At 36.6% G+C, this 14,147-nt stretch overlaps 1 protein-coding gene across 5 annotated transcripts in view; it reads right to left on the minus strand.

Annotated features, from left to right (window-relative positions):
• Positions 1–14,147, minus strand: part of ZNF644 (zinc finger protein 644) — a 71,317-nt gene that overhangs the window by 30,213 nt on the left and 26,957 nt on the right. For 4 of the 5 annotated variants that reach the window (XM_060232177.1, XM_060232178.1, XM_060232175.1 and 1 more), the window contains 2 exons: positions 1,564–4,580; positions 769–1,374 (listed from right to left, as the gene is read on the minus strand). In XM_060232177.1, the coding sequence (XP_060088160.1) occupies positions 769–1,374; positions 1,564–4,580 (3,623 nt within the window). The remainder of the gene's footprint in view (positions 1–768; positions 1,375–1,563; positions 4,581–14,147) is intronic. The other variant, XM_060232180.1, reaches the window with a different exon arrangement.

Below are 14,147 nucleotides of genomic sequence, written 5' to 3' on the forward strand. Positions count from 1 at the left end.
TTACTCAAACTAAAACAAGAAATGATAGCTGCAAGACAGTTTGTGCAGAGGTGTTGTCAAAGGATTCCAAGTAGAGTGTCCCTGAGCCTTGAGAGCCAAGATTGAAAGATATCTTTTAAAAAAGCACTCTAAAACTATGCTATGAGGACTATAAACAAACGTAATCTAAATTTATTTGCACAATTTCTAAGAAAATTTCAGTTAATAACACTCAGAGATTTTGTATCAGAACCCTCATGGCAACAACTGTGTTCAAACGAGCCTATGGCTACCAGTAGCACTCTCAGGACAGATATAACCTAGAAATATAACACACTACATCTATCATTACCCAACCAAGCATGCATTAAACTTACATAAATCGTTATAGTCTTTTCTCCAATCCCCCAAGATTAAAAACAATCCTAATATGAGAAGATTATGTATCTGTTACACATCTGTACCACCTATAACCTCTGAAAGATGTAGGGGTTCTCCCAGATGTGAAGCATCTGAGTACTACGTAATGTTTTGTTTAACAGAGTTCACATGTTTTCTTCTTTATGTGTATCCTTAAATTTTATATGAACCATAAGTAATGTTCTATTAAAAACTCCACTTGTATGCATAAACTTGATGCAACTTTCACACGAAAGATTGGGGAAGGGGGTTGCTTAGAATCATGCAAGAAAAAACTTCAGTAAGAACTACTTTTAGATTATTAACATGTGCTCTAATATTTGATATTGTAATGGGATAATAAAAACTAGCTATAAACAAGCATCTTACCTGACTGCATAGTCATGTCCATTTTTTGCGGCTGATACATCAAAGGACTGTCTTCATCTAACGGAAGAACACATTTTTGAACAAACCTCTTTCTTGCAGTCTGATTATGGATCTTTTGAGGAGATATCTCAATATTTCTTTCTTCTCCTAACCTTTTATTTTTCAGAAGTTCTATCAGTGTAAGCGACTGATTTTTTTTTTCATCATGCAGTACTGATTTTGTTTCATCACATTCATTGAAGAAACTCAGCCCTTCTTCCTCTGAGGCAGACACCGATATATCTTCAGTCTTTAGGCCATTGCGGTATGCTTCGAGAGGTATAACATTTTGAGATAAAAAATCATCACTGGATGAAAGTTTCTGAGCAACAAATGGTCTGGGAATCACACGCCGACTGTTCAATGCCTTCAGAATTTTTTCATATTTTTCTTCATTTTGCATCATTTCATTTAGAACGCAGATTGGAGACTTGTGAGCATCCCACTTGGTTTTACCAAGCCTTTTCAGGTGTCCTCGAACATGATTAGATAATCCAATTTTAGTGTCAAACCAACCTCCACAGAGCTGGCACGTGTGTTCTGAAGAACTTTCTGATTTCTCAATAGCTAGATAAAGGAAAATACGTTGATTTATCAATTTATCGGACAGTAGCAAACAGCCTGTTTGAACAATTCATGTCAAATTTCAACCAAGAACATAAACCACAAAACCATCCCTGGAGAGAGGCAAAACTAGTTTTACATTAAACATATATCACCTCCACCCAGCACACCATTACTAAAAAAGACTCTTACCTTTTCTAACTCGTTTAACTGGGGTTCCCGTCACAGTTCTTTTGAAATGCTGCATTTTGTCACTTGTTGCTATCTGCTCAGGTGAGACAACATGACGAGCCTCGTAGCTTAACCCAGCTCTGTGAAGATGCCCACGCACATGATTAGACAATCCAACACCAGTTTCAAAAGTTGCTGGACAATATGGACAGGTTTTTTTCTCAAGTGATAAGTCAGTCCAATGGAAAACTGAGTTATGCTTTGGAAGTGTTGTGCCTATGCTTTCTAAATTATGAGGATCTTGAAAGTCATGCAGGTAATTGCTACCTTCTCCATCTTCATAATACTCAAAATAAAAGCCATCATTTTGCTCATATCTAAGAGAAGATTTACCACCAGCTTCTTCTTCAATTTTACCTTTAAATAAAGGGAACAGGTTTACATGTTCCTGATTAATATCACTGTAAGAGCCATCCTCCACAGACCGAGTAGTGTAATCACACAGTTCAACATTATCCCATGAACTTTCATCCTCCATTTCATAGCTGTCTTTTTTTCCAGCAAGTTTCTGCAAAACAACAACAGTCATTTTATGTAGAAAGTCTGGATAACTGTCCAAATCATCTCCTGTTACAGAGCCTTCCCTTTTGGGTCTTTTAACCAATCTTTTTACAGTTACATGTCTATCTGTATAGACTCCTGGTCTTTTTGCATCATAGTTAAGAGAATCCATAATAAATCTATCATGAGAACTATTTGAAGACAATAAAGGTAAAGATCTGACAGACCTTGCAGCTTCCTTTTTTAAGTGTAAAAGATAAGGGCTGCTAGATTTTTTAATCCTATGGTTTTCATGTTTATACTTATATAAATAATTACTGCTAGCTTTGACAGTAGCCTTTTGCTTTCCTGCATGATGTAAATACCTAAGTTTTTGGCCAATGCTACTTTTATTCAAAATAGGCTTGTCTGAAGAGCTTTGAGTGTACACACTTACAGCTGACTGTGCAACGCTTTTCCGAGCCTTCTGTATCCTGGGGGGTCTCTTGTGAAGTTTTGCAAAGTTACTTGACTGGAATGCCGAACCAAACGGTCTCTTTATATCCTGTTTCAAAACAGAGTTCTTTGGAAAGGCAGATGATTGTTTGATCAAATGTTTAGTCCTGCTACCAAAATCTAAAGGTTCTTCTATAATGTGACTTTTTCGCTTCTCTAATCTAAGATGGCTATCAAAAGGATCTATACATGATGCTGGATGCAAATATTCCATGTGTTTTTTTAAAATGCTTCTGGCTGATGTAGTAAATGGACACATTTTGCACAAATAGTCAGCTGACTTCTTTGATGATTCCATGTAGGAATCTTTTACTAAAGTTTTTTTCTGTAACTTTCTCTGAGATAAATCTGTAGTGATCATTGAACATTTCACCACTGCCCCATGAGCAATTCCTCGATGGCATTCAAGTTCACTCTCTGTCACTGCCATGAAGTTACATTCTTCACAGCAGTAGTACCTTTTATCTTTCTCATGGGTTTTAGCATGTTGCACAAAGGTTTTGGGACAATTGGTACCAAATACACATTGTGGACACTGTAACCGTGCACTCCTACCCTCATCTTGGAGCTCTTTCAATTCACGAATTTCCTCCATCAGCTTCTGTCTTCTTTCCTGGTGAATTATCATATGTTTAAGAAGGGAATTGCGGTCTCGAAATGTCCGACCACATTCCCTACATGCATAAGGCCTTGGAACATTTAAATGACGAAAGTGACTATTGCCATCCAAGTGATACATCATGTGCCTGTGCAGGTGCTTCTTTTCCCTAAAATTCACATTGCACTTGGTACAGGGGTAAAATGATGGCTCATCAGTACTGAAGTTAGATGGTGACTCTAAATCATCTTGTTCACATTTGGTTAACAGAGTATTAGAAAGAAAAGTGCCAGTGTGAACAAGAGAAGTATCACCTGCACATTTATCACTTGGATTATAGATCAACTGCTGGATAGCATCCACAACTTCCAACTCCTCATCTATTGATTCAGGCTTCACTTTTGCTAATGAAAATCTCTCTGTTTCTACTACCTGAAGGTTCTCACCCTGTTCCAAAAACTCAACATCTAATGACTCTGTGTTATCAGGAATATAATCTGATTCATTAAAACAGTCTTCAGTATAACGTGTTATTTTGCTAACATCCATCTTTCTTTTTCTCCTTTTCTGTACAACCACTTTAGGCTGAGCTAGTGATTTATCTTCAGTTTCTTCATTTGTCATAAGAAATTCTATAAACTCTTTTTGTGGATCCCAGTTTGCATCACCTTCTGTTCTGAAGTCACCTGTACCTGAGGAAGCGCCTGTTAATGATTTGCTACTGCCATCTTTTTCTAGTGAACTGTTGCTACCCTCACATGCATCTACTTGGCTTACTAAAGTGCTGTCTGATTGTATGCTTTTTCCTATAGATGACTGTGTATCACAAGCAACTGAAGCAGAGGGAGGTAGATTTTTTGTGGAATGTGTCAGGTGCTTAGAATGTGCTGTTTCGGGTAACAAAAACAAAGCTTGGCTTTGACTTGAGTTTTGGGATGAAGTCTTTGTGGGAAGCTGGAGATCATGTACCACTGTTGTAGATGAGCAAGAATCTGCTTGATGGACCGCAGTTTGTGCAGTGGTTAATGAAATGCTGCCTTTATTCATTGTGGAAGTTTTAGATAAAGTGGAGTGTAAAACTGGTCCATTAACAACAGTTTCTGCAGGCAGGAGAATGTTTTCACTAGAAACAGTAGGAGCACCAGTTTGTATAAATAGAGATGTCTGGCCTCCACTTAAGGCTTTTTCAGACTTGTCCTTTGATAGCTCTTCAGACAATGTATTTTTCTGAAATGATGTTTCAGTCTCTTGTGATTTGGGAATGCCACTCTTTTGTTCAGAGATGAAACTGCTGTCATCTAGCAGTCCTCCTTTAGCACCAATAATCTCAGAATTTATCTCTGTATCATCCATATTGTTGGTTTGCCCATTAAGGACATATATGCTAAAACAAAAACAAAGACATTCTTATTAGAATTTCTACTATGTAAATGAGGAAAAGTTTGTTTATTTCTGTCAAGCACATTCAGGTTTAAAGTTAGATTAGGTAAAAACAATGTTCAAATCCATTTATTCTACAGCTTTTGCTTCACAATAGTTAATGAAGGCAGGTAACAATAGTGAAAACTGTCGTATTTCAGAATTCATTGATCCTCCATATTACCTCTAAGAAACAAAAAGGTAAAGTAGTGCACCAAAGAGGAAGTGGAAAATACACGTTAGGCTGTACTCTTTAAACCGCGGCCACCCTAGAAAACCAATAATGAAGACTAGAGGAACCTCATGAACAACATACGACAAGGTATAAAAGGCGGTAAAAAGTTGGAGGGAAAAAATTATACAGAATTTTCTCCAGTTCTCTCTTCCATGGGTGAAAGCAAAATGGACAAGATTTACATTCATGCATGAGGGAAGCGGACAGTTTTACCAGCTTCACCCGCTTTTTTGTCCATAAGACTCTGACTACCAGCATCAACTTTGCTAAGGTCACAAGGGACTGGTGGAAAGCACAGAGGGATTAAGGAAGAATGGAAGCTCCTTCTGCTGATGGTTCACACCAACACCAAGTGCTATACACTGTAAGTGAAGAAAATTCAGTTTCAATGTTTTTGCTTCCCCACCCCCATACACTTCAGGAAACCCACAACATAGTATGCTTTAAATATTAATATTAAAATCTTCTTTCTTTTGTATGTGTGGCTTGGTGTGCCAGCCACGACAACTCCACCATTGGGATGCAAACAACATATGTCCTAAGAAGCAGCTATACGTGCATGTGGGAACTACATAAGATTTTTTTTAATGGTAAGCAGTAACACAAAAGAATATTGCCATGGATTTCTCTAAAGCACTGCACATTTGTAACATCAGATTTTAATTTGCACCACTAAATATGGTGCAAAATATGAACCACTAAAAACCAATGGAACTGGACCTGCTGAAAAGATCCACATGCATGAAAGAAAAAAGATCTCCAGCACCACCAACACTTCCTGCAGCAACCCCCCAGCTCATCCTTCATAGTGCTCTCTGGATCTCCCGCATTTCAGGCAGCAATGGGAGGACAAGAAATGCGCTCTCATCCAGAACCGAAGTGCAGCATCAGTTGGACATACAATGTAGAACAACTTAACAACATGACCTAGGTATAAAGTGCATGTCTAGCTCCAAATGTTCAAAAGGACTTTGGGTTTATATTTTAAATAGCATGCCTCTATGACATATAATTTTTTATTTCAACTATACTTTTCATATCAATCTATTATATGGCACTCAGATATGGAATTCTAGGGAGAGAAAAAAACCTCAAAATTCCACTAGACATGTTGCTGTGATCCGTCCTGAGACCATTTGTGGAGGGTGGGATAAAAATCTGAACAATATGATAAATCAATTTTTATTTCAACTATACTTTCCATATCAATCTATTATATGGCACTCAGATATGGAATTCTAGGGAGAAAAAACCCCAAAAATTCCACTAGACATGTTGCTGTGATCTGCCCTGAGCTCATCTGGGGAGGATGGAATAAAAATTTGAACAATAAAATACAATAGTTTGTGAATACCTAAAGTAACTGACAGTGTGCCCCCTAATCAGAGTTATACCTTTTGTGCCCACTGACTTCAATGGAGCTTCAGTGAACTCTGTTTAGTTTGACATTGCTAGTCATCCTGGCTAAATGAAGACTACAAAGCACACTGTGACTAAACTCTTAGATATTACTAGACCAAAGCTGCCAGTTTTCTCATATTTTAACTCTGAAATAGATGTGAGAAATATTCAATAAATCATCTTTCTCCTAACCAATTTCTCCAATGAGAAATCATATGATATTTTAAGGCTAATAAGGTAAACATTTTACAAATCATCAGTAGCTGGGAAAGACAACGCATTTGCCAAATACAGAAATGTGTAAAAGTGGCTTACAAAAATACATTAGTAATGGACACACTTTCATGGGCAACAGATGGGATTAAAAATCAGATCACTGCTTGCAGCCTATTTTAAAACTGAATAGTGAGGTTTCCATGCTGATGTAAGGCTGCAAATAAAGTCATAAATATTTATGGATGTAATATCTTCCATTGTTGAAAGTGATTTATATGCCAGCCTCTGTTAAAGCTTTTAATTAAACAAGACTTACCTGCTTTTAACAACTTTGCATTTTTGATATTAACAGATTTACAAAGAGAAAAAATTGATTCTGAATAAATCATATTCAACTTCATCACCCTAAAATGGCGATAATGCAGCACCCAGTAGGAGCTACATCAGTACATTTAAGGAGGTTAAAAACAGGCTGTACAAAAGCTATTAAACAAGACTACTAAAAGGTTAATGAAATAAAATGCAAAGTCCAAGATCGTTCACTGCACTTATCACCTTTGAAAACTTAACAACTGAAATGAAGTTTTAAATTTTGGAGGATATTTATGGCCTTGGAAAGATTTGTAATTTCTCCAGCACATTACACTCACAGAACTAGACAAATGTATGCTCAGTCAATTTGAAAGTCTGTATTAGCTTTTCTCAACAGGAAGCAACGTTGCTAACGAAGTGGTAAATTCAGTGTTAATGAGTGGCTTCACTGTTGCCACCTCTGAGGTAAAACCTTTCATGTTCCATGTTCCATCCATCTGTTCTGGTGTTAGGGGTTCAGAGAAAGAACAGACGCTTCCCATTTAAAACAACTTTGTTGGTACCCTCTGAACAGCAGGGTAGTAAACTAAGAAATCATGTTTGCTCAGAGATGGCAATTCTCATTATCAGAATGGCTTCACAAAAACTTCTACAAATCTGCATGAAGATACCAAGCTGTGTTGCTTCTACATACAAGAAATTTTAAATGCACAAAAACTTTAGATGATTTTGGTTTTAGATAATTATGAAACACTTTTCTTTCTCTATATCAGATAAAATGCTTTCATGCAATGAAACCCATTCAACTGACTAAGATTTTAAATTTAATTTAAATGAAATACTCATAAACTCTAAATGTTTATGTGGATCAAGCAAGTCAAAATAAGCCAGTTAAGAAACTAAACTGATTTTTTTTTTTGCCCTATCTGCTTCAAGAGTATGTATACCAATTAGTTCAGGGATCATGTAGCACATCCAATCCCTATAATCCACAGAAGTTTCAACCCAGATTGTGTCATCATCTAAACATTTTAGGGGTTACTACACAACAGATTGGGACTCTGCTGTCTAAATTTCATTAATTATGTTACTAAAGGGGTGCTTCAGAAATACACATCCATCTTTTTCAGTAATGTTTACCTGTAGTTCTGATTGTACAGTAATGCAGCAGAAAGATTATAGAACACTGAGGCACAGGCTCTGAGATCAGAACAATATTAATAGTGACACAGTTTTCTCAGCAACTGACTTGAGTTCAAGGTTTGGTAGTTTTTATTTTATATTTAACTAGGTTGTACATTGCACTTTTAAATGCATGCAAATTATAGATTAGACTGTTAGAATAGGCAACAGTTGTCTTTAAAATTAAGCAGTACATTTCAGACTTCTGAAACTGGAATGCAAAATAATAGATGGTTTCAGTCTAGACCTGTACCCCATTTAATGAAATAATGTGTTAAGGAATAAATGAACATTATAAAAGAGTAAATGCTGTGATGATTAAGAAATCAGTAAGTGAGATGCTATTTGAATACTACTACTACTGCATGGATAGAACAACAAAGTATATAAAAGTCAACTAAAAAGCTAATGACAAAATGATTAAACATAAAAAGGGTTCTTTAATTTAAAAGGTTCAACATTGTATTTCTTTAAATTGCCAAGAATATCATCCTCCCTTTCAAGGAGCTCAGGTGGCAGAGGGAATCCTTGGCCAGCATTTGTTTATTTCATTCACACACACCCCTTCTCTACAATGGGGACCCCAAAATGTTCTCTTCCCCTGGCAAATAGAGAGATGCCCAAGGTCATCCAGTGAACTTCATAGTTGAGTGAATACCTGAACCCATTCCAAAACCAACTACTATACCATGATAATTTGAGTTTTATCTTTCCATGGTATATTTTCCACACAGGACTGTAAACCTAACTGTTCAATCAACTTCAATTTCATAAAAAAACAACAACTCTGGGTAGAATACTATATCACAAATTACTACACTAAAATGTAATACATCTGCCTTGGTAGAAATACATTTTCAAAACATTTTTTTTTAAAAATATTCAAAATAAGAACATTGTACTGTGGCTAAAAGTAATTTAAACCACAGTAATAAACCAGCACACCTCAAAGCAGCACAATGGGACCATCCAAACACAAGATAGGGATTTCTACATGCTTGGGAAACACCCTAGGTATGCAAAGAAAGATAAGTTTGTAAATTAATCAAAAGGAGAAATATATTTAAATTGTCTAATGAGGACTCAATATGCTCCAGAAGAAACAAGATGCTGAGAGCAGCTGAGTGTCAGTTAAAGAAGGGGGCTGTTTGCCCAGGCTTCTGAGAGCTTAGTAAATGCTTGAAGAGATTGGGGGGGGGGGGGAGGTTTAACAAGATGTTCTCCTAAGCAGACCCCTAGCTTGTTTGGTTCTGTAAAAAGTAATTCAGGTTACATACTAGGATTTTGGATTTCTGCCCATATAAGTACTCAGTGAGACAGTAACTTAGTTAGCTATTCTTCTTTCAGAAAGTAAGTATGTCTTAAAGAGCTTCTTTTAATTTTCTGCATAAACATTTCATTTTCTGGAAAAAATCTTAATGAGTTCTGTAGTTATAGCTGCCTGTAGCCATATAATGTAAGCTTCAAGAAATGAAGCACAAAGGTCAGATCTGTCTTCAAGATGACAGATCATCACTTAAATGCCTCAGGCTAATCTTATTGTCTCAGAAATCTCAAGCATCAGTATTTTTGCAAACTATCAGCACTTGCTATAACACCCTTACTACACTACATCTTGAGGTTACTACAGAAGAAATGAGGTGATAATTGCATATTAACATAATTATTCTGTAATCCCCTCTGAGCAAACTTCCTAGGTCACTCAGTAATTCAGATTAGATTCAACCTTCCTGTCATATCTATACTGCCCACTTTCTGTTCATTAAGAATTCTCTGAAACAAAAGGCAGTTAATTTTATTCTTTTATGTACATTATTAATTGTATTTATTACAAGTAGGTTAATATACACTGAATACCTGTTTCATAATGGCAACCTTTTCCATATAAAATGGTTACACAAATTATGACAGTCTCCTCATACAAATGCTAGCTCATTTAAACACAAAACCAAATTAAATGTTATGCTAGTGCCCACTAGCACAGTTACATTTAAGGGTTTGTCAAATTCAATTAGAAAAAAAACCTAAGGTTAGATTAAAGGGACCATGAATAGAAGTATAGCTGCTAGCACTGTTTTGCAAATATGTACATGATCACTAGCAGAAGTGTTTCTGCAGTGCGATCATACATAGGCAAGCACTTCTTTTGCTTCCTCTTGCACAAACATAAGCTTATCTTTGGATTTTGTTTTAATTTTTCTTACTAATGCTCTGTCTAACATTACATTCAGTCATAAGCAGAAGACATTTTCCACACATGAAAGGCCATCCGTAAAGCCAGCCCTACATTTTAAAAGGTAATGCACAGAAACTACAGGAACTGCCCAATTGTATAGGTAACAGAATCAGTAAGACACATACATTGTTTAGTGCATGAAAGAAGCAAAATAATGTTCTTTCCATATTAATTTTCATACAAAAGCACTACATCATTATGGAATAAAAACAGGAATATCAAAGAATCATCTGTTTCATTAAGTCCTAGAGGGCTGCAATTTCAAACATAAGCTATATAGGCAAGACTAAAATCACATGCAATATATTGAGTTACTAGGGGAAAAAACAGTTATACTATTCAAACTCATTACTGATAAAGACAAAAGATGCCTGGATTAGGAGAGCAAATATATCTATACCTATTATCACAGATGGAAACTTTTAAGTATCAGAATGGAAAGAATCAAAATGTCCCAATATGATGATGAGATAATGCTCTATTTACATATCTAGGCCTTCCTACTAGAACGGCCACAAATAGCCTTCAACTGTTTCAGAATATTTCAGTTTTCTGTTGAAAATCTGTAGATAGATCCAGATGGGCAGTCGTGTTGGTCTGAAGCAGCAGAACAAAGTAGGAGTCAAGTAGTACCTTTAAGACCAACAAAGTTTTATTCAGAATGTAAGCTTCGTATGCATGCATACATCCTCAAACAAGGGGATAGGGTTTCGTATGCATGCATACGAAAGCTTACATTCTGAATAACTTTGTTGGGCTTAAAGGTGATACTTGACTCCTACTTTGTTGTTGAAAATCTGGACACCCATACTAAAACCAAAAAAACTGTGAAAAGTTACATACATGAAGCACCTACACAAGGCAGAATTCCAAATAAGTGTTTAAAATGCAAGTAAGATTTTGAAAACAATAGTATTAATTTTCAGAAGTACCTGAGAAAGGAAAGCATGATCACTTAAGAATCCCTCTGGAGTATCTGTCAATTTTTTCCTCAATTTGAGCATAATTTGAGCGTCAAATCCTCCAAAATCAAAGTTAAATATTTATAATTGCCAAAATATATACATAGGAAGCTTAACTTGATCCTACAACCTAAATAATAAAACATTAAGCACTTTTTTAACAGCATATATGTGTATGCTGTAAATCTGAAGAAACCTGAGCCTTTAAAGTTTAACTATAAAAGAATGGGTTTTTCTTTCTGAACTTAAGTAGCGTGCATTATGCATGTTCTATTAACAAAACCAACCTATTTGTAAAAAGGTAAAAATGCCTGAAGCTAAATTAACACTACAGAGTTTTCCATTTAGAGTAGTGAAATGTCAAGAACCGGAAAATTTGTTTTGTGAACTAAGAACTTAGTATGCACCTTTGTCACATGACTATCTTTAAAATGAATATATTTTTCAGTGGCAAGTAACCAGCAGTTTCCTCTAGCTGCGATTCAACACTCATTAAAGCTGCTAACAAGTTTTTGCTTATTACATACTCAATTTTTGTTTCACTTACTCTTACCGAGACATCCGTTTAGTATAAATTTCAATAATTTAAAGCCACATTCATAGATGTTGCTCTAACTTCTATTTTTATGTTATTTTGAAATTCATCCAAAATAGTGTTCAGTGTTAGCATCTGATAAGTACAAATCAAAACATGGAACTACTTGCACGCTTTCCATATAACATATGCTGAAAATTTAAAATGAAATAAACAGAACATTTCTATTGCACAAGTAAATGCAATACAATAAAGTTGACAGAGCAAAGGAAATACTGATTTCTAGATGCCACAATTTATTTAAATCAATGGATACCATCTGAACACATCACAGTTTTCCTTCAGTTGATTCAATGTCAGTATGTGACATTGCCAGCCTAACAGTCTCTTCTTTGAAACATATGTAGCTTACTGTGACCAGGATGACAATACTTATTTGGAAAATATTAATGGTGATGAGTGAACACACTTAAAGATAATTCATAAACACATGGATAACCAAGCATTCAAATGAAAAAGACTGGATTGGATACAATTGAATCCTTATTTTCCCCTTCTCCCAGCAGCGCCCTGTGACCGTCAAAAACTTCACAGACAAAATGGCATGTAGCATGGGGAGTTAGTGTAAGCAGCAGAATCAAGTGAAATCACCTCCACCCGTTCTAAATTCTAAAAGGATAAACTAAGGCAGGGGTGGCCAACGGTAGCTCTCCAGATGTTTTTTGCCTACAACTCCCATCAGCCCCAGCCAGCATGGTCAATGGCTGGGGCTGATGGGAGTTGTAGGCAAAAAACATCTGGAGAGCTACCGTTGGTCACCCCTGAACTAAGGTGTGATATAAGAGAATATGTTTACTATCACGTAACAGTGGTGAGCTTCCAAAATTGATTGTTATTCCCCTGCTAAAACGTGTTCCATTTTAATGCTAAATGACCTGCTGAGGGGATGAAGGCAAGAAAAATACAAAAGGTACACTTCTGCTAATAGGCTGTAAATCTTGTCATTTTTCATCCTAAAACATAGTTTCCAGCAGTATGAATTTAGAAAACTAAATAGGGTAGAAAACTAATATTTGTTGTTGTTTTCTTCAGGGAACAATGCCTTGGATTCTAAAGTGCTATTCTGACAATGCATCCTCTGACAGCAGAAAAGAGCAAGGGCCCAGTAGCATCTTAAAGATTAACAATATTTGTGACAGAGTGTGAGCTTTCACAAATCATTGCTTACTTCTTCAGATACAGCTAGAATGTGAGTCCATCTGTCCTATATATTAGAAAGTGGAGTGATTGCAGATGCCAAATGACATCAGCAGATGAATGACAATAGCAGACATGACTGGATTAGGTGTGATATGCAGAGGGTAGTAAGCATGGAGAAATCAGCATAGGTGATGAGACATGAAACCTAGGTCTCAATTAAATCCAGGTAGATGCACTGCCTTGAGTTTCATTATCAGTTGCAATTCAGCAGTCTCTTTCTAATCTCCCTTTAAAATTCCTTTGTAAGAGAACTGATACTTTTAAGTCACCAATTGAATGTCCTGGAAGGTTAAGATTTCCCCCCACTGGGAAAAGACGGCTACCCATCTTGATCTATCATCCTCCAAAATAATGGCTTTTGCATTTGTGGAGGAGGGAAGGGGAAAATTTGTCAATTTCCACTTCCTCCTGCAGACTCCCAGTTTGCTCCCCACTCTGCTCCTTCAGTCCACTGATACACAACTGCATGATTTGGAGGGAGGGCCACAGAAGTCTATGATGAGAGGGAGGAGGTAGAAAAGCTGCCTTTGTCTAGTACAACTCTGCTCACGCTGTTTAGGATCCAAGCCTGTTGGGCAGGTGAAGCGAATAGGTCCTCTATACTACAATACTCGCCAATAAAATCTTTTATGAGGAAATTATGACTAATAATGAAATCCGAGGACACACGCCTTTTGAAAAATTATTCAAGTCGGTTATGAATCTACTCACTTTATTTATCAAATTTATATCCTACTCCCTCCCTGAAAGGGACTCACGGCGGTTAACAGCATTTAAAATACACCACTAAACAATACAAAGGCACAATACATAACCTTTAAAATATAAACCAGTTAAAAATCCTTCCCCATTAAAATCTATCGATTATCATGCAAGGTAGAATGTGTGGATAGTGAAAACACAGCTGTAGTATAGCTGTCTGGTGGATCACAATCCATCAGCAGCGTAGGATGCATGGATGGTGAAAACACAGCTGAAGTATTCCAGCTGCCTGGTGGATCACAATCACCCAAAAACCACCTGAAAAAGAGCAGCCTTGCATGCCCTGCGGAACCTAGGGAGATCCACTTCAGGTAGCTGGTTCCACAGGACGGGGACCACTACTGAGAAGGTTCTTGCCCTTGTTGACACAAGGAGGTCAGTTCATAGACCAGGGACTTGCAATAAATTCTGAGACAAAGATCAGAGAAGAC

Source organism: Heteronotia binoei, chromosome 2, assembly GCF_032191835.1.
Source record: "Heteronotia binoei isolate CCM8104 ecotype False Entrance Well chromosome 2, APGP_CSIRO_Hbin_v1, whole genome shotgun sequence".
NCBI classification, from domain to species: Eukaryota; Metazoa; Chordata; class Lepidosauria; order Squamata; family Gekkonidae; genus Heteronotia; species Heteronotia binoei.